The 18,467-nt window shown below is 39.5% G+C and overlaps 3 protein-coding genes across 18 annotated transcripts in view; all 3 read right to left on the bottom strand.

Annotated features, from left to right (window-relative positions):
* CADPS2 (calcium dependent secretion activator 2) overlaps positions 1 to 18,467 on the bottom strand; it is a 535,106-nt gene that overhangs the window by 364,126 nt on the left and 152,513 nt on the right. The window lies entirely within an intron of this gene.
* RNF133 (ring finger protein 133) lies at positions 3,780 to 7,261 on the bottom strand. Of its 2 annotated transcripts, XM_053218164.1 has the most exons (2): positions 4,516 to 7,261; positions 3,780 to 4,374 (listed from the first exon to the last, which is right to left on the bottom strand). In XM_053218164.1, the coding sequence occupies exons 1-2, from the start codon at positions 4,979 to 4,981 to the stop codon at positions 3,845 to 3,847; spliced, it is 996 nt and encodes a 331-aa protein (XP_053074139.1). In that variant the 5' UTR covers positions 4,982 to 7,261; the 3' UTR covers positions 3,780 to 3,844. The 2 variants fall into 2 exon arrangements, with proteins under 2 accessions (XP_053074139.1, XP_014922793.1); XM_015067307.3 differs by having other exon boundaries at positions 3,780 to 7,255.
* RNF148 (ring finger protein 148) lies at positions 7,930 to 9,751 on the bottom strand. The gene has a single exon (XM_015067308.3). It carries the CDS (start codon positions 9,009 to 9,011, stop codon positions 8,082 to 8,084), a length of 930 nt encoding a protein of 309 aa, XP_014922794.2. The 5' UTR covers positions 9,012 to 9,751; the 3' UTR covers positions 7,930 to 8,081.

Raw genomic sequence — 18,467 nt, 5'->3', positions numbered from 1 at the left:
CAGTGGCATGTGGTAGAACAAAACAAATGGCTGATAGTTGGTTCTAGGCTGCAGCTGGAAAAGAGATGGGCTGAAAAAGAATGGGTACAGGAAACCATAGAATGAGAACAAAACAAGCAAGGGGTGGAAAGGAAAAGTCAAGTGAATTCAAAGAGGTAATTCTGAAAAAGATGCTCTTAGTTGAGTCATTTTCAAAGATGACAGAAGCTGATGGCGGCAACAATGGTGTGTTGTAGAATTGGGAGATGAACACTACAGGTGTAGAGAAGTTTTGAAATCAGGATTATGCTGGTCATCAACAATGAGGAAAGTTCATGTTAGCAGCTGAAGTCCTCAAGGAACTCTATCTCAGAGGTCTAAGATGACAGCATAACTATGAAGACTTATAGGTAGAATATCTACAAATAAGGCAGGTTTCTGTGGAGGGACTGTGATGAGGAGCTTTAACACCTGTGCACAGGGAGCAGCTAATCTCAAGTGCATTATTCCCTTCTTTTCTAAAAAAAAAAAGTACTTGCAGTTTATAAAAACAGGTATTTTTAAGATATTTCTTTTGGTAACTGCAGTAACTCATAATCCGTATTCTTCATCAGTAAGCACTAAACACTTAAATTCTAAAAGACGGAAACTGGTGCCCATAGTAAACGATGGAGTAAGAACATGGAGTCGCTATTACTCTTCACACAGTAGCCAGGAGTGAATGTTTTTTTCTTTTGTTTTTTTTACATCAGTGCGTCTCCAAATTCTGATCCTTTCCTTGATTCTGTGTGCTACTTCAAAACCTGAAAGTCTGTAGAAGGAGAAAACATTAACTGTACACAAAACTTAAATACCATTGGAAACACCAGCTCTCAAGCTAAGCCTTTTAAAGTACACATACTATTGTAAATAGTATGGTTGGCCAACATTTCTCTACAGCACAACTACATTACAGTATTTCTATAGCAAGAGACAGGGATATGGTTTAGTGTGTCTTGTCATACAAGAAAATGTATAGACAAAATCACCTATTGCATCACCCAATCAGTGGTCAAGTTCAACCAAGTGGTTAAGGCCACTTTCGGTTTAGTAAATAATTAAACCTAATATATCCCAGTAATGAAGCAAAGAAGTTGCATTTTTATAAGGAACATCAAACCCCCCTATTAGAGGTGGGTGTGGCGAATCAACCACCAGGGAATGCAAAAGTATGTACGAAGAAACACAAGGGAAATGTATCATGACGCTGGTATTAGGAGCAAGACAGTTCCTATCATGGCCCCATGCCATTATGACAAAATACGTTTACCTCGCTAAGAGAAAAATAGGTAAAAATTTACTACAAATGAATAATAACTTAAATTTGACACAGCAGCCTTATTTCCAGGTTCTAGTTATTAAACTCAGCAAAAGTGGTTTAACTGATTTGTTTACAACATTCTAAAGACAAAAATTAAAACTGTTTTGTTCGGACATAAGAAAGAGAAAGCACTTAGTCCTCTACTTACTACATGGTAGACAACTCAGCAATGACTGCTTCCAAGCTCACTGACCTTTCCTTCCCCAACACAAATACAGGTTCTAACACCTTTTAAAGGGTATCCACTGAAAATTCTCAGATCAAGACAATAAGCCCACAGTGCGTTAAATGTCCATCATTAATGAGACACTGAATTATGAAAGTAAATATGTTAATTTTGTACACATGATAAGTCATGTTTACGGTTGACAGTGATGAACCAAAAGGAAAAACCAAGGAGGCACAGGAAGGACTGAAAGAGAACACAATGGCAGTTAGTGTGAAAAGCAAATTTAAATGCTAGGTCTATCGTGGAACATGTAACCCATATTTAATTTGCCAGGAGGACACACAGCTGTAATGATTCTAGAACCGAGGTTCGGGGGCTGCCAAGATGCATTCACTTCCATAGTTCCAATGATTCTCTTGGGCAACCAGTGGAAGTCACCCTTGCCACTCCATGAGCTGCTAGCCCTAGAGACTGAGATGCCAACAGTGGCCAGTCTGAGAAAGACAACTTATCCTGGATTTAGCAACAGATTCTAGTAGGAGTGGCTTTTAAATGATCTTCAGTCTCCTGTCTCTTTAAAGTGATCCTTGGTACCTCAAACAAATTTACTCTCCCAGGTAAAAGCAAAAAGATCTGCCAAACAGTGTTTCTGTGAAATCCTCCACAGTATCGGTGCTCCACAGTTCTTTCAAAGACCAGTTCCTTTGATTAACTGAATCAAACCTCTCCCCGGTTAGGTATAAGAGCCTGTGTAAAGGTGCCTGGGTGACTCAGTCGGTTAAGCATCCAGCTCTTGATTTCGGCTCAGATCATGATCTCAGACTCCTGAGATCAAGTCCTTCATCTGGCTCCATGCCCGGAATGGAGCCTGCTTAAGATTCTCCCTGCCCCTCCACCCCTCCCCCGATAGCACACTCACTCTCAAAAATAAAAAGCAGCATGGGTGTACCAAGTCAAGTTTCACCCCTCTACCTGGTCATCTTGGACACATTTTGCTGTGTTCCGATTCTCCCTGGCCTTCAATGATTGTTTCTCCCTCCTTTAAATAGTCTGACTTGGTGTTGCAGTTAGAATCAACTGTTGCCCTTCCACCGGCTTCTGAATTCCAGGGTTGTCAGCACTGAACTCAAGAAAGTTCCTAACAGATCTCTCTCCAGTGTTGCCAAGAACAAAAAACCCCACTCTCTTAGTGTTGCACAAGAACTAAAAACCCACTGTCAGGCCGGGAAGAGTTCAAAGCTCCTTGTTAGAACTATATATGTTAAGTTGAAATAATGGATTCTGAGCTGAGAATCAGTGTTCTATTTTGTCAAGGTGATTTAGGATGAAAATTGTCAGGACTAAGTTCCCCTTATTTTGTATGATTGGGATAAACTACCCAGGTTTTCATATTAATATATATTTATGTTACAGAAAAAAAAAATACTTATTACTCATCCTTTCACTCAAAACTATGAGTGTCCAGCATTCTGCTAGATCCTGAAAATACAGTGAACAAAATAAACACAAACGCTGTCGTAAGAACATCTACATTGTGATACTTACCTGAAAATAATCTAGCACGTTTTAAATCTTTAATGACAAAACATACTTAGTAAGCTGAAATACATAAGAAATGAATACACCCTAATAAACACCATAGGAATTCTTGACCATTTAAATCTTTCCACAAATCATGAACATGTAATACTTTTCAGCAATATTGGGCACTGAATTATTTGCTGTTCACTGAAAAGTGCTAGTGTTTTACTTTTAAAATTACTATCACCATGCATATGCAGAGCCCATCAAAATGTACTAACAGCTTGAAAAGAACTTCTTGCCAAGGGTGAGAGTAATAAAATTCTGGCCAGCAAAATTTTCATGCTAAGAATGAAAAACCACAGCACACATTGACTTCAAAAGTAGTATATTGTACTATAAATATATCAAAAATATTACTCTTTCTAGCACATAAGATAATTTATCGTTCCCAAACAATTGATGGCTTCTGTATAAGGAACATGCGAATATATGAACAATTTTCTTATCAAAATGGAGCCCAGAATATGTACAAACATTTAGGGGGGAAAGTTCATTCTTGATTTTAACATGCATGTGTACAAAGAAATAGACATATATACTCAATAGACATGGACAAAAAGTTACATTTAGCAAAGGCAAAAAGGTAAACAAAAAAATCCTGCTAGGCCCTTTTTCTGCTTGACAAACAATGCAGAAAGTTACCAAAGTAACAAGAGGACACAAAAACCACACTTCAAACAGACAAGCTGCTTGTCAGTATTAGGACTTGAGTTGACAAACAGGTTTAATCCACTTGCTCAAAGGTCATGCTGTCAAGGTAAAGGATGAACATCTTCAACTACTGAAGTAGGCTGGCTGTCATTCTGAGGGGGCAGTGGCACCGCCCCCGCTTCCAAAGGGGTCACTTCGTCAGATCCTCTCACAGGAGGAAGTTCACTGTCTGTCTCTTCTTCATCAGGGGACAGGGCATCGGACAATTCATTTGACATGAGAACCTGCAAAGATTCTGTCCCATCTTCAACATCCACCTGAATACCCAAAGCTTTAAGAATGTCACGTTTGCACATGGGGCACGTCCCATGGGCCAGAATCCAGGGGTCAATGCAACTCTTGTGGAAAAAGTGTTTACAAGTGAGAATACGAACTGTATCGTTAGGCTTATAGAGTTCAAAGCAAACTACGCAGCTATCTCCATTTGGACTGATTTCCTCATCCCCCTCTTTCAGAACCCGAAGCTGCAGCTGGCCAAAGGCTTTCTTGAGATCAGTTGTTAACCGCTGCCATCTCCGGTTCTGAATCCTTGCTATCCAAAGTCTCCGAATACGATAAAAGATGAAATATGCTAAAGTAGCAGTTGTGACAATCACAAAAGAGACAAAATAGTGATTCACCCAGATGATGTGTTTCCTCCCCACCTCAACTATGACTGTAACATGAACTCCCTTCTGAATTAAGTGCAAAATCTCCACGCCCTTGAGGTTACCAATCATCACCACAACGATGTCTTCAAATGCCTGATGAGACATGGGAAAAACCTGATTGCCAGTTCCTGGAAAGTTGTAGATGATCACTCCGCCGGCTCCCTTCTCAACGGCCACCTTAATTTTCTGCGTGAAGGTACAACCACCTCGTTCAACAAGTGCAAGCCAGGTCTCTGAGTTCTTCAATCTGCTGAAACTGGTACTGGGATTACATGCATTTTGAGTTCTTCCATCAGGTGGCACGATAACTCCTGCCACTCTCTTCAAAGTGGAGCTTCTTCCAAACACTCCCATTTCCCCCAACTCTGACAACATCCGATTCCCAACATGAAACGAGATGTTCAGGTAAGCAGTCCAGACCGCACTGGCTCTGCAACAATTGTGACTAAGAAGCCAAAGAAAACTGAATTTCATAAGCCAGGAAGAGGCAGTTTTGTTTCTGTAAGTGCTAATCTTGAGTGGAGTCATCTCTCTCCCCACCTAGCGACTGAAGAACCAACTCAACAAAAAGATGTGGCTTCCACATCTGTGGGCAATCAGTCGAAAATAATAAAATGAGAAAAATCTTCAGGGTGAAAACAAGTTCCACGGTCTTCCGGCATGTTTTTGTAAGAAATTCTTAAAGAGGTCTTAGGAGGTTCAGATGTTTTATTAGAGAGAGGAAGAGAAACCCTTTAGATTGAAAAAAAAAAAAAAATCCCAGTCCCACTAATGTAACTCCAGATACTGTTTACAACTGGGTGATGTGATTATGACATAAAAGATAACACAGCCAATTAGATAAGAGCTTTGAATCTGCTGTCAACTTACTGACTTGAGAGTTTCAAATACTGTTATGGGTGATACCTAGGTTGTAAGATCAAGTCAATCCCTGAGCAACATATTAACAGGTATCACATTAAATCAGAAATATAAAATTCATACCACACACACACACACACACACACACACCTGAAAGCATATGCAAGAAAGCCACAGCATTATCACTCTTCTTCACAAATCGAGGAAACATGCAACAAAATGGCAAGTTTAAAATAATTAGGAATTAGCATGAAGAACAATTATGTGGTAAAAGCAATGAGCATTACTACCATTTTTCACTCACGTGATCACAATAGATTTTTTATTTATCACATAAAGCACTGTACTAAGTTTATTTAACAACTGCTTGCTCAGATTCGTTGGTTTGATTTGGTTTTGATTTTTAAAAGGAGGGTATCCTGTTAGATTACTTTAGCCTCGCTTGTCTCACTCTTACGTTGCCTATCCATAGGGATGACAGCAGTAAAGAACTTTAATCTCTTTTCTCTGCAGACAGTGACATCTGTTACTGATCTAACAATATTTTGAGGGAAGAGAGGAAGAGTATAAGGGGAAACAATTCTGTTTAGCAGTCTTCGCATCATTCATTTTAAACAAAAAGGCAACTATTGATTTTAATAAAACATCAAGGTCCCTCATTTAGATTAACACCAACAGCAGTGTTAAAGGTCACAGATGCTTTGAACAAAACATTTGCTAAAATCAAACATCCCTGATAGAAACTGCCCTTCCCCATCCCCACATACACTATCAGTTCTGCCTATATTTTTGCTCCACTTCTATCACTGGCACAAAAGGACTTCATACCAACGTGACTTGTGGACTAACACACATGGACAGCCCCTGGTGTAGGGGCATACACTTTCATGAGGGTATCTCTCAGTGGTTCTTATCCACTGGCTAGGAAAGCAAGAATTTTTACCTTGAACACAAATGTCTGTCCTTACAACACAGGATGCTGAGAGACAGTTTTGGCTGGATCTCACCAGGGCTAAGGGAGCTAGTTGTTCTTATGAAACGTGAGTCAACAAAACTTGAGGCAGGGAAGAAGAACAGGGTCCTACAGGCCCAACCCAAGCGGCATAAAAACAAATACTATTGAGTAAACTTCAGCTCCCAAGAGTGAATTTTCTTTTCCAAAGGCCACTACCTGATTGTATTTCCATACAACCCACTCTTCAAAATGTGTAGTACATAGTGTGTACATCCATAAAGTGCCATCTAAGTTGATACCAATGGTGTAGCATTTCATCCAGAGAGATTTTAGTCAAACACAAAACCCAAATCTTTCAGCCTCTCCATTGTTACACAGAAGTATTTGTGTTTATCTACTCAGAATTTTTAAAGGCAGCCGAACAAAATTTCAGCTCCACTCTAGAACTGTGTCAAAATGCCCAAGCAGAAACACACTCACCACCATTTTAAGAAAACAAAAGCACTTAGTAAGGTTAATTCTAGAAGAGAAATCTGCTACCAGAGCTAATTCACTAGGCTAGGCTAACTAGGCTCTGACAAACAAAAGAGATATTTTTTTTGTGATGCTTTCCTCAAATGAGGTCTATAATAATTTAAAATATTTTAGTTACCTAACCAGAGGTGTTGTCATCCAAAGCAATTACTTAGAACTCATGATCTACCCAGTGCCTTTGGAAACCAGAGTTCCTATTGATTAACCATGGAGAATTAAATCAAGGTCTAATTATATAATGATTTTATTTTTTTAAGTAAGCTCTATGCCCAACTTGGGGCCTGAACTCACAACCCTGAGATTAAGAGATGCATGCTCTATTGGCTGAGCCATCCAGGCGTCCCTAATAAGAAATTTATTTAATAGAGATTTTAGGTATCAAAAACAGAGTGTTATGCTAAGTGAAATAAGTCATACAGACAAAGACAGATACCATATGTTTTCACTCTTATGTGGATCCTGAGAAATTTAACAGAAGACCAAGACCATGGGGTAGGGGAAGGAAAAAAAAAAAGAGAGAGAGAGAGAGAGAGAGGGAGGGAGACAAACCATAAGAGACTCTTAAAAACTGAGAATAAACTGAGGGTTGATGGGGGGTGGGAGGGAGGGGAAAGTGGGTGACAGGCATTGAGGAGGGCACCTGTTGGGGATGAGCACTGGGTGTTGTATGGAAACCAATTTGACAATTAATTTCATAATTAAAAAACCCATAGAAATAATAAAATGAATCTAAAAAAGAAACTTTAAAATATCATGCCTAATTCTCTATAGCCTCAACACCAAAATCATTTTAATTTGAAGATAAAACTAATTTGCTTTTAAACATATACTGATGTTCTGGGGCGCCTGGGTGGCGCAGTCGGTTAAGCGTCCAACTTCAGCCAGGTCACGATCTCGCAGTCCGTGAGTTCGAGCCCCGCGTCAGGCTCTGGGCTGATGGCTCAGAGCCTGGAGCCTGTTTCCGATTCTGTGTCTTCCTCTCTCTCTGCCCCTCCCCCGTTCATGCTCTGTCTCTCTCTGTCCCAAAAATAAATAAACGTTGAAAAAAAAATTTTTTTAACATATACTGATGTTCTTATTTGGATAAAGACAAAAAAGTCTAACAACTCAATAGAAAAACAACAAGTTCAAATAGCTGGCATGATACGGAGTTTTATTTTAAAAACACAACTTTCATCCTCTTCAGTGCTTAGGTAGAGAAGATGGAGTTTCTCTCTACATAAAGTAATACATGAAAATTCATTTAATTTTAACCTTTGGAAAGACTCAGTTACATCTTCAGAAGACTGTCTGGGTTGAAGTTTTCAGAATGTCACACTTGCACATGGGGCACGTCCTGTGTGCTAAAAGCCAGGGGTCAATGCACGTCTTATGGAAAAAATGTTTGCAAGTTAAAATACGTACTACATCTTGGGGTTTGTAGATGTCAAAGCAAACAACACAACTGTCTTCGTTTGGATCTAGTTCCTTATCCCCCTCCTTGAGCACTCGCAGTTGAAGCTGACTGATAGCTTTCTTCACATCTGCTTTCATCTGTCTTCGCCTCCTGGTGGAAGAATTGGGCACCCTAGGTCTCCAAGCACAGTACAAGAAAAGGTAGGCAACTGTGGCAGCCAGGAAGGTAAAGAGAGACATGACATAATGGCTCAGCCATGGCATGTGCATTCTTCCCACCTCAATGATGATCGTCACGTAGACTCCTTTCTGAATCAAATGCAAAAGTTCCATGCCTTTCAAGTTGCCTATCATTACTGCAACTATATTTTCCGTTCCCTGGTGAGACATGGGAAATACTTTGTTACCCGTACCTGGATAGTTATAGATGATCACCCCATTTGCTCCCTTCTCTGCTGCCACGTTGATTTTATGTGTAAAAGTACAGCCTCCCCGTTCAATGAGGGCCAACCAAGAGTCTGCTTGTTCAGGTCTGCTGAAGTTGGTCATAGGATTACAAGCATTCTGATTCCATCCTTCAGGAAGTACCGCCACACCAGACACCCTTTCCAAAGGAGAATGATTTCCAAACACTCCACTCTCTCCTAATTCAGATATAATCCGATTTCCCACCTGAAATGTTATATTCAGGTGGGCTGTCCAAATGGCTTTTCCTTTTGAGCCAGAAAGGCTAAGTAGTAGAAAGATGCTAAGCCTCAATAGTTGAGATGAAACAGAACTATGAGTTGAAGGAGTAATTCTAAGTAGGCTCATTCCTCCATTTGCCTCTTAACTGACAAACCAAAAACAAAACATCAGTTGTAAAAAAAAAAAAAAAAAATAGCAAAGAAGCTAACTTCAATTGTTGGCAGTAGATAATTAAAGCACATAAATGGAAAAAAGTCTGTGTTGATCAGAGGTATGTTCCTCCTTCCAGCATTTTTATTTTTGGTAGATCATCTTTCTTGTAATGAAACAGAACAAGAGTTGTTATTAGTACAATGTGATTTCAAGCAAATTATGACTTCCTCACGGGGATATTGTGACATCAGAGGTAGTTAAGCCAATCCAGGAGTTGATATTAGTGCACTGCATACTGAAATTCTATTGGCCAAGAAACCACCAAGCAAGGACTCAATATAACAATTTGGATAAACTGTAAAGCAATAAACAGGCAAGTTTTTGTTTTTAAGCCCGGCGTTTCTTTCCTAGTTCTGGATAGAGTGAAAACTGCCTAATACCACTCTATATTCATTGTTTTTCTGTCTGTTAAGCAAAGTAGAAATCATTCATGTATTCGTGCATGTGGCTGGCCAGTCCCCAGTTCTCATGCATGGTTCCATGCTACCCAATATGCTAATCTACGGGCAGCAGGAACAAATCATTTCTACTCTCTTTCAAAATTAAATGCTTATCTCAGATTCAACATGAGGATAATAAACATGTTGTAAGCCTGATACATTGCCAACTCACAAGGCAAATTCAACTTTTCACTAAAATTGCTAAGAATCTATGTGCTAGGCAAACACTAAGCACGGATCATACATTGGAGGCAAAAACAGACAGGCACCTACTGTGTGGAGCTTACTATCTAGCGAGGACAGATTTATATATATGTATATACATATATATTATATTTATATTTATATATAAATAATATATATATAAATCTATATTATATATATAAATATATATGTTATATATTTGTTTTTGAGAAGAGAGAGAGTGCAAGCAGGGAAGGGGCAGAGAGAGAGGGAGACAGAATCTGAAGCAGGCTCTAGGCTGAGCTGATGCACAGAGCCTGAGGCAGGGCTCAAACTCGTGAATGGTGAGATCATGACCTGAACCGAAGTCGGATGCTTAACCAACTGAGCCATTCAGGCACCCCTAGTGAGGACACATTTTAAACAAACACACACAAACACGTAGCTGCAAGTTGATAGGGTCGCTGAAAGGAAAACACTCTATCCGAAGAATATAAAAGGACACAAATTTGATTAGAGGTCCAAGGCATTGCTCCCCAAGGAAGTGGTACTTAGTGCCACTAAGACTTGAAAGATAAATCAGAATTACCTAAGCTGAGAATAGTATTTCAGGCAGAGGAAATGGCAGTTTCAAGACCCTAACACAGGAAAGAACACAGCAAATGAAAGGATTTGAAGCAATGTGTGTTTGGCAAAACAGGAGAAGAGAGGGCAAAAGGTAATGAGGGAGGAAGGCAAACAGCAATCAACGTGCAGGGTTGTAAATGTTACACCAGGATTTTGGATTAGGTCCCAAGGACAAAAGAAACACACCAAAGGGGTTGCAAGGTGGGGAGGTGGACTTATAAACATTTCAAGATATAGACACGTGATCAAGCACACTCTGGCTGTCTCATGCGGGGAGCGGGTTGGAGGAGAAGAGTGGTGAGGGGAGCTTAGGTAGACAGTGGCTTGGACTCCTGAAATAGTAGTAAACATGCAGAGGCACAGACAAGTCAGTCACTTCAAAGGTTGAATTAACAGATCTGGTAACCGGAAGGGTAGTAGCGGGTGGAGGAAAAGAGGACCACAATGGCCACAAATCACTTAGTTTATTGCTGCAAACCATGGCATCCTTAGTGCTTTAAAGATCCTTTAATGCTTATTTGCTTTAATTTTAAGTCTCACCTGAAGTCTGTTTCAAAGATTCAACAAACAGGCAACACTCAAACATTTATCATTTTCATTATATAGAACGTAGCCTAAGCCCCAGGCATACCGTAACGCCCTCGGGATACAAAAGGGACAAAAAAAAAAATTTGAGGCATGTTGACAATTTTGCCATTTTGACAAAAGCATTTAGTTGTACTCCTTGTAATATTTAATATTCACTTATAAAAATAAAATCGGAAACCATGAAACTTGTCTCATCATTCAGTTCACATCTGGACTATTATGAAGACACACAGAACGTGGACTCTTCCTAGCTTCAAATCATGTCAAGTGCTGGCCCATTAACGTTGACCAGGTGAAGCCTTACTAGGAAGACCATTTACATCATCACATTAGGTGCTGTAGGATTATTTAACATTTGGATTTTAAGAAGTAATTCTCTAAGTCATGGGACTAAAAGGCACAGAGTAAGCAACATAGTCAATCATATTGTGACAGCATTGTAGGGTGACAGACAGCAGCTACCATACTTGTGGGCCGAACATCACGTATAAACTTGTCCAATCACTATGCATATACCTGAAAATACGTAACACTGTGTGTCAACTACACCTGGAAAACACACAACTTCAAACATGAATTCCTTCTTTCTATTAAAAAAAAAAATCACTAAGTTGTGGAGACCTAATGCACAGCCTGGTGACTACAGTAAAGAATGCTGTATACTCAACATTTGCCAAAAAAGTAGATCTCAAGTGTCCTCATCACACACACAAATGGAAACTATGTGAGGGGATGGATAGGTTAACTAGTTTGTGATCAATTTCAAAACGTACACGTACCAAAGCATCACATTGTACACCTTACACATGTGTAATTTTTGTCCATTTGTCAATACCTCAGTAAATCTGGTTAAAAAATTCTAACTTTGTTTTGGTTTGCTAATTCTTAAGGGTAAACAGTTTAGACAGGAACTATATTCTGACTCAGTAACACATCTCAAATTCAAGGTCCTGTGGTTGAAAAATGATTTGAGAATTTTACCAATTCATTGTATTTTTCTCACTACAAGGTAAGGGGATTAAGGCAATGATAGAACTCGCTGGAGTCCCAGAATACACGCAACTATAAGAAACAACTGTTTATCTCCAACACAGTGGTTTCCAAATAGGGGACAATTTTCCCTTCCAGGGCATATTTGGCTGCTCCTGAAGACATTTTCGACTGCCTCGATGACAGAATACTATTGGCATGTACTGGTAGAGGCCAGGGATGCTTTTAAAAATTCCAAAGTGTACATGGATAGCCCAGTTAAATAATTATCTGGTCCAAAATGTCAATGCTGAGGCTAATAAACTAATAGAACAGGCTTGTGAGGAAGGAATCAACACAAAACTTACTTCTCCATGGGATATCTGAGCTCTTATCATAAATTAAGCTTTTATAATTGCCAATATATCAATAACGATCCCCTTTACTGGTGCTCTCCCACCAAAGGAAAAAGGTACAAACTGCCACGTGAGTAGGTAAACAACACAGCAGCTACAGGCTCTAAATTCCTTTTACCCAAAGGAATGATATTTAAATAATCATTAACCACAACAAACATGTAATACACACTATACACTGACAAGGGCTAGAGCCTGTATCACAAGGAACACAACACGGCCCCTCTATTAAGGAGGTCATCATCTAGGTAGTAGAAAAGTGTTATGCACAAATCAGAAATAGGCATCTCTGTATCTTAACTTTCAGGTTCCACCTAAAATGTTAAGAAGGTTATAATTTTCATTACTCAAATTTCCAGAAATCTCCACCCTGATGACAGAAATAGCCAAATGCATTCACTCAGCATTGCCCACATAGTATCTGTAAGATACAGGCAATACTGAAGAAACTTTAATAAATGATTCCACAAGTCACAGTATCCAGGGCTATGATATTCAAGATCTCTAAGAATCCACAAAACACACTGGATTCACTTAAAGTTTGAAAACTATGTAAGTTTTCTGCCAGTAACTAAATGCATACTAGGATTTGGCAAGAACAGAATATTAAAAGGCAGAATTACATCAACTTAAAATTATATATTTTATTGTAAATTAAGTTCTCATAATGTATTTTCTCATTTTCTCTCATAAGTTAATCACTACTCTCACATGTTCTCAGACATATTCAATAAAAAAATTTTTAATATACAAATGCTTTCTCCTCTTAATATTCTTGAACACAGAAAGGAGTTTTGAATATGCTTAAATGAAAGACAATAAATTTTTTAAATAACATGAAGTTGGGAATTACCTGGACAGTCAAGTACTATGTACTAGAACAGGTACAGATACATGAAAACCCCAAAATTTACTCAGGCTCTTCATTATTCCTTATATTAACCAATTTAATGACTTTCAAAGTCATTAAAGGCTCTGGTAATTAAGTATATTAGTAGACACTTGTTTTTTCTCTGTACACGTGAGGTTTTTGTTTTTTTCGGGGGAAGGTCAGAGAGCATGTGCATAAGCAGGGGGAGGGTCACAGAAAGGGGTACAGTGCTCATAGGAGCAAGTTCGATGTGGGGGCTCAGACTCACAAACCATGAGATCATGACCTGAGCTGAAGACCAACAGTACCACATAGGTGCCCCCAAAGCAGACACATTTTAAATCACCACATGACCAACCACCATTTCTTCACTAACGTAAGCCAGGATTACTATTTCTATTTACTGGCATGCCTAACAGATGCAGGAGGAAAGTTTAGTTAGTGTAGGAGCACCAAAGCTCCAAGAAGCCACCATGACATGGAGGACGGGGAATGCTAACCTTACTCAAACACTTAACAGTGTTGGCTCAAAAGAGCTTGTGTGAATGAGCAGTTAGCATGGTCAGGTTTTATCACACTTGAATGAATACTTTCCACTGCTTTAGTCTGGCCTTCAAAATCATTCCCACAGTGTAGAACTTTGCAATAGCATCGTTATCTAATCTCCCATCACCTTGGATTCATTCTGTTGCCAGAGCAACCTATAGACAAAAAGTAATGAAGTTTACAATGGCATTCTTTTTTTGCTTAAAACTTTAGATGGCTTGCTCTATTCAAAGGATAACACCCAAGCGGCCAAGAATGAAATACAAGCCTCTCCAGCTTGGTCCTCTTTGCTTTCATCTGGTCTCATTTTCTACAATTATCAATCCTGAAATTTATCTTCTTCAATTCAAACAGCTTATAGTTTCCTGCACTCCTATTGCGGCAGTCACTATAGAAGACCTTACACAGGCTTTATGCCTTCTAATAGGCGGGTTTGTTCCTATGGTAGGTACACTGATTGCAAACGACACCAATTACTTCCCTCCCTCTAATGACAGCCCTTACAATGTGGCTTAGAGCAGTTCCTTCCATCAGGAGGTGGATCTATTTCTACACCCTTTGAACTTAAGTAGTAAAGAGACTAGAACAGAAGTACAGACATGTCAGGTCTGAGTCTAAGCCTCAGGAAGCCTTACCGTCTTGCCCTGTTCCCCAGCTCTCGGAACCCCACCACCCTCAAAGTAAAGAAAACTAGCCTGACTAACAAGATGCTAAGTGGAGGAGAGGCCAGGCAGCCTAACTGAGCCCACCCTACATCAGTCTACAGATGGACCAACATGTGTGAAAGGCCTTGATAAGCAGAGAGGTCTACATGATCGTGAGGTGACCACACAGAACTGAAGACTCACCTGGTCAACCCTAGACTTCTGAGCAATAACACATACTGACTCTTATTTTACAGTTTATAAAAAGAAGAAACTGCCCCGATATACAGGAGTTTGGGATGGTTTATAATGCAGCAGCTGACAGAGCTCCCTCTACAGAATTATCTACTCCATTAACTTCCTTCACAGCTAGGACTCAATGGCTCATTTTCAGTACTCATCCTCTAGCACAGTATCTAGCACATGTAGTTATCTATTGTAAGTTCTTAGTGAAGGCTGGATAAACTCAGTGTCATTATCCTCTATATCCTAATATATACTATTCCTCATTCAATAATGTATGTATTTTGTTTTTCCATTACAAGGGTGATAATTTCAGTTTGGGTATAATTAGAATGTGCATGAGTTCAATATTGAATTCTGTATATTTAATACTCCAAACTGGATTTCCTATAGCCATACTTGAATACAAAGATAAATGAGCAGGTAGAGTATGACCAAATGTCTTTAAATTTTAATGGGTATAAAACAAACTACCTAAATTATATTCTCTTCTGCATTCAGAATTTAAGTCAAGGTTCATATAACTAACACTAAATTGAATACCTTTTTTTCTTCTCCATCTACCTAGTTCGAATATAGAATGGTAATCAATAGAGTAGGAATATATTAGTAACCAGTCTGAGAAGTAATTGGGGCAAAAAAAACCCCTTTATTTACACTGTAACCTTTGCATCAAGAAGGATAGAGGAAGGAGCTGAACATCCTTAAGTAAACACAAGATTAAGAACTGTATTTGATTGTATGACCATCTTTCTTTGAGTTGGGACAAAACACATCTTAAGATTAACTCGATCATTTAGTCTGTAGTTTTGTTTGAAAGGGTGAATAGGTAATGCACTCAAAAAAAAAAAAAAAGGAATCTTTTGAATAACTGCCAAGAACTTGTTCTGTTCTATCAATAGACTTTTTCTGCTTCTGTAGTTAGTAAGAGCCAACACTGAGGACCAAATGGGTATGAAGGCCGATTTTGAGGCTCTGCCATTTTAAAATTGTTCTAAAACCCTCAAGTAGATTCCAGACCTTCCTAAGCCAAAGTCAGTCATTGAAGGTTTCTGTTTTGCCTTCCGAAGACCAGTCCTGCAGAGCACACTTAACTCTGAGTAAGCTCTTAGCCACCTGAAATAGCAGGGTAGAGGCAATTAAGGAGATTTTCCCATTTAAATCAGTTATATTTTTCCAATTCACCGGTCACAAAACCTTTACCCATTTGTGAGGTAACTTAATCCCTCCTGGGAGGCAGCAGAGGAGAAAAAACAGGAGGATGACGTCATCATGCTAGCAGCAACTTGCTGAAGCACCCAGCTATGTGACAGACCCACCGGGAAACCCAGTCTTCACCACATGCTGAGTGAAGGGTGCCACAGTGAGCCTGTTTTTTCACTTGTACGATGGGGAAGTAATGTCAGCCTCTCAGCGCGATGGATGGTGGACTATCAGATGACCGCGTCCACGTTTATTCAGAAATCACCAAGCACACAACTGGCATGGCAGAGGCTTGATCAACAGGTCTGGCCCTTCCGCCCCTTCCCAATTCTAGATAGCCTATTTCCTCCATTTTCCACCTAATAACATTCTTCTCATCCTTCACGACTCATCCCAATCCTCCCTCTGCAATCTCCCCAGAGAAAAGCACCTGTTCCTATGACACATTGTTTTTACATCTATTTGACAGTCAATCCTGCCGTATATTACATGTAGTTAGATGTTTATGTCTGTTCCCAGTTCAGTTTGACTTAAAATGTCTGGTGAGTAATGTTAACTTATTTGTATAAAACTGGTTTCCTCCCTTTTGCCCCTATACTAGCACAGGGACTAGCGCTCAGGGTCCCTGTCAAATATGTGTCTTTTCAAGTACTTATTCTTCAAAATACTAAGATCCATCAGCAGCTCTGGCAACCTCTGCTTTGTACAGCCACCCATTTAAAAAATATATAAAACAGGCAATGATGTGACAAGTCTTCCCTCAGCTAAGAATTACTTTGACAACAGTTGTCCAGCAAAGGCTTATTTAGTATCACAAGATCAGAGGCCATCCGTCTGACATTTTTTCTGTGAAATAAATTCCATCCACAGCTCTATACTTGAAAAATGGAATAATATACAGCCATAAAGTAATAACTATTTCTAATGTTTAAGTAGACTCTACTGAATCAAAAACCCTTTAGTTTAGGAGTGCCTGGGTGGCTCAGTCGTTTAAGCATCTGACTCTTGATTTCGGCTCAGGTCATGATCTCCTGGGTTCATAGGTTCGAGCCCCACATCAGGCTCTACGCTGAGAGTGTAGAGTCTGTTTGGGATTCTTTCCCCCGCTCCCTCTGTCCCTCCCCTGCTCTCTACCTCTCTCTTTCAAAACAAACATTAAAAAAATTATTTTAGTTTATAGATCAACATATCTGTATCTCAAGTCATATGTCAAATGGTCAATATAAGAAAACCGTATCAGATTAATATTGCGCATTGCAGCACCTCAAAGCCCTAGATTAGATCAACAGTAATATTTAAAGCACAAAGTTCTAAATGACACCAACTTTCTCAGCAACCCAGAAGGCCTTCTATATTCCCCAGCCAAAAAATGTGGTCAAATCCTACAATCCCCAGAAACCTGCTGATTAAAATCCTATAATTCTAAGAAGTTCTCTATATTGACAGAATATTTGCTATCACTTTTCCACATGTAACATTCACTCTTAAAGACTAGAGATCTAGTCTCTACATAAATGCCTCTTACCATCTCCAACTAAACAGTTAACATGGCTGCCCTTTAGAGAAAGGGTTTTGGGACTCAGAGGGAGCAAGAAAATAGTCACAGAGCTTAGTTATTATTGTTGGACTATACATGACCAACTTCAAACAAAAGGTGTTTTTTGTTCCCTCACACCCACAGACCTCCTATAAAATCAAAACAAAGAAGTAAAGCTTTTGATTAGCTTTCCTGACATGATATTGTTCATTATGTTGAAAAGGAGACTTGTTTCACCAATTGTTATATTACTAATCCACATTAAACTCGAAGAAGAACATTCAGGTCACCAATGACTCAAACTATCCATGAGTTTTTAGGAAAAGATGTTTGAGTTTTAAGGGACAGATGTTATCATGTGAGAAAGCAAAGTGTGTGTGAACTACACGTAAAGAATTTCATTCTGTGCAACATAGTTGAATTACTGATGTCCCACTGTCTATTTTATTGAGGACACTAAAATTACTCAGGTGGAAAAACTAAATGATCGACATCCCATATAAATGAAAGTAGACTGTAAAAAGATGGTGGCAGAGTAGGAAGACCCTAGGCTCCCTTTATCCTAGGAATACAACAATGAGATCATACTAAATATCCCAGAAATCAACATGAAGTCTGGCGGAACAAACTCCACAACTAAAGATAGAGCGGAAGCCACATCAAAGAAGGTGGGAGAGAACTGGATCATAAACGTGGTCACAGAGAAGGGGGAGAGGCAGATTAGCAAATAGGGGAGTACATGGGGAAAATGAACCCCTACCGCAAGTGGCTTGGAAAGTGAGAGGACCTAGATTTCATGAGTTCTTGAAACAAGCACAGCTTAAAGCCTGGAGTTTTAAAGCCTGGGTCAGCATGCTTGGCCCTGGGAGAGGCTGGAGGATACTGGTGCTGAAGGGCAAACTGCCTGTAGACCAACAGTATGGAAACAGTTATCTGAAGAGCACCTGGGGCACACAGTTGGAAGGTTAGTTGCTCGTCTCACAGCATGTCCCAAAGAGGGAGTATCGAGGGTGAGATCCTACCAGTAACAAAAGAACTGGCAGGTGCCATTTTCTTCCCCACCCTTCAGCATTGAGCACAGGGCTACCTGCAGTAACCAGCC

Source organism: Acinonyx jubatus, chromosome A2 (assembly GCF_027475565.1).
Source record: "Acinonyx jubatus isolate Ajub_Pintada_27869175 chromosome A2, VMU_Ajub_asm_v1.0, whole genome shotgun sequence".
NCBI lineage: Eukaryota > Metazoa > Chordata > Mammalia > Carnivora > Felidae > Acinonyx > Acinonyx jubatus.
This window is presented reverse-complemented; position numbering and strand designations above follow the sequence as displayed.

Coding starts and splice junctions, on each gene's coding strand:
- RNF133 (XM_015067307.3), bottom strand. CDS start 4,981: ATGACTCCACTCAAGATTAGCACTTACAGAAACAAAACTGCCTCTTCC.
- RNF148 (XM_015067308.3), bottom strand. CDS start 9,011: ATGAGCCTACTTAGAATTACTCCTTCAACTCATAGTTCTGTTTCATCT.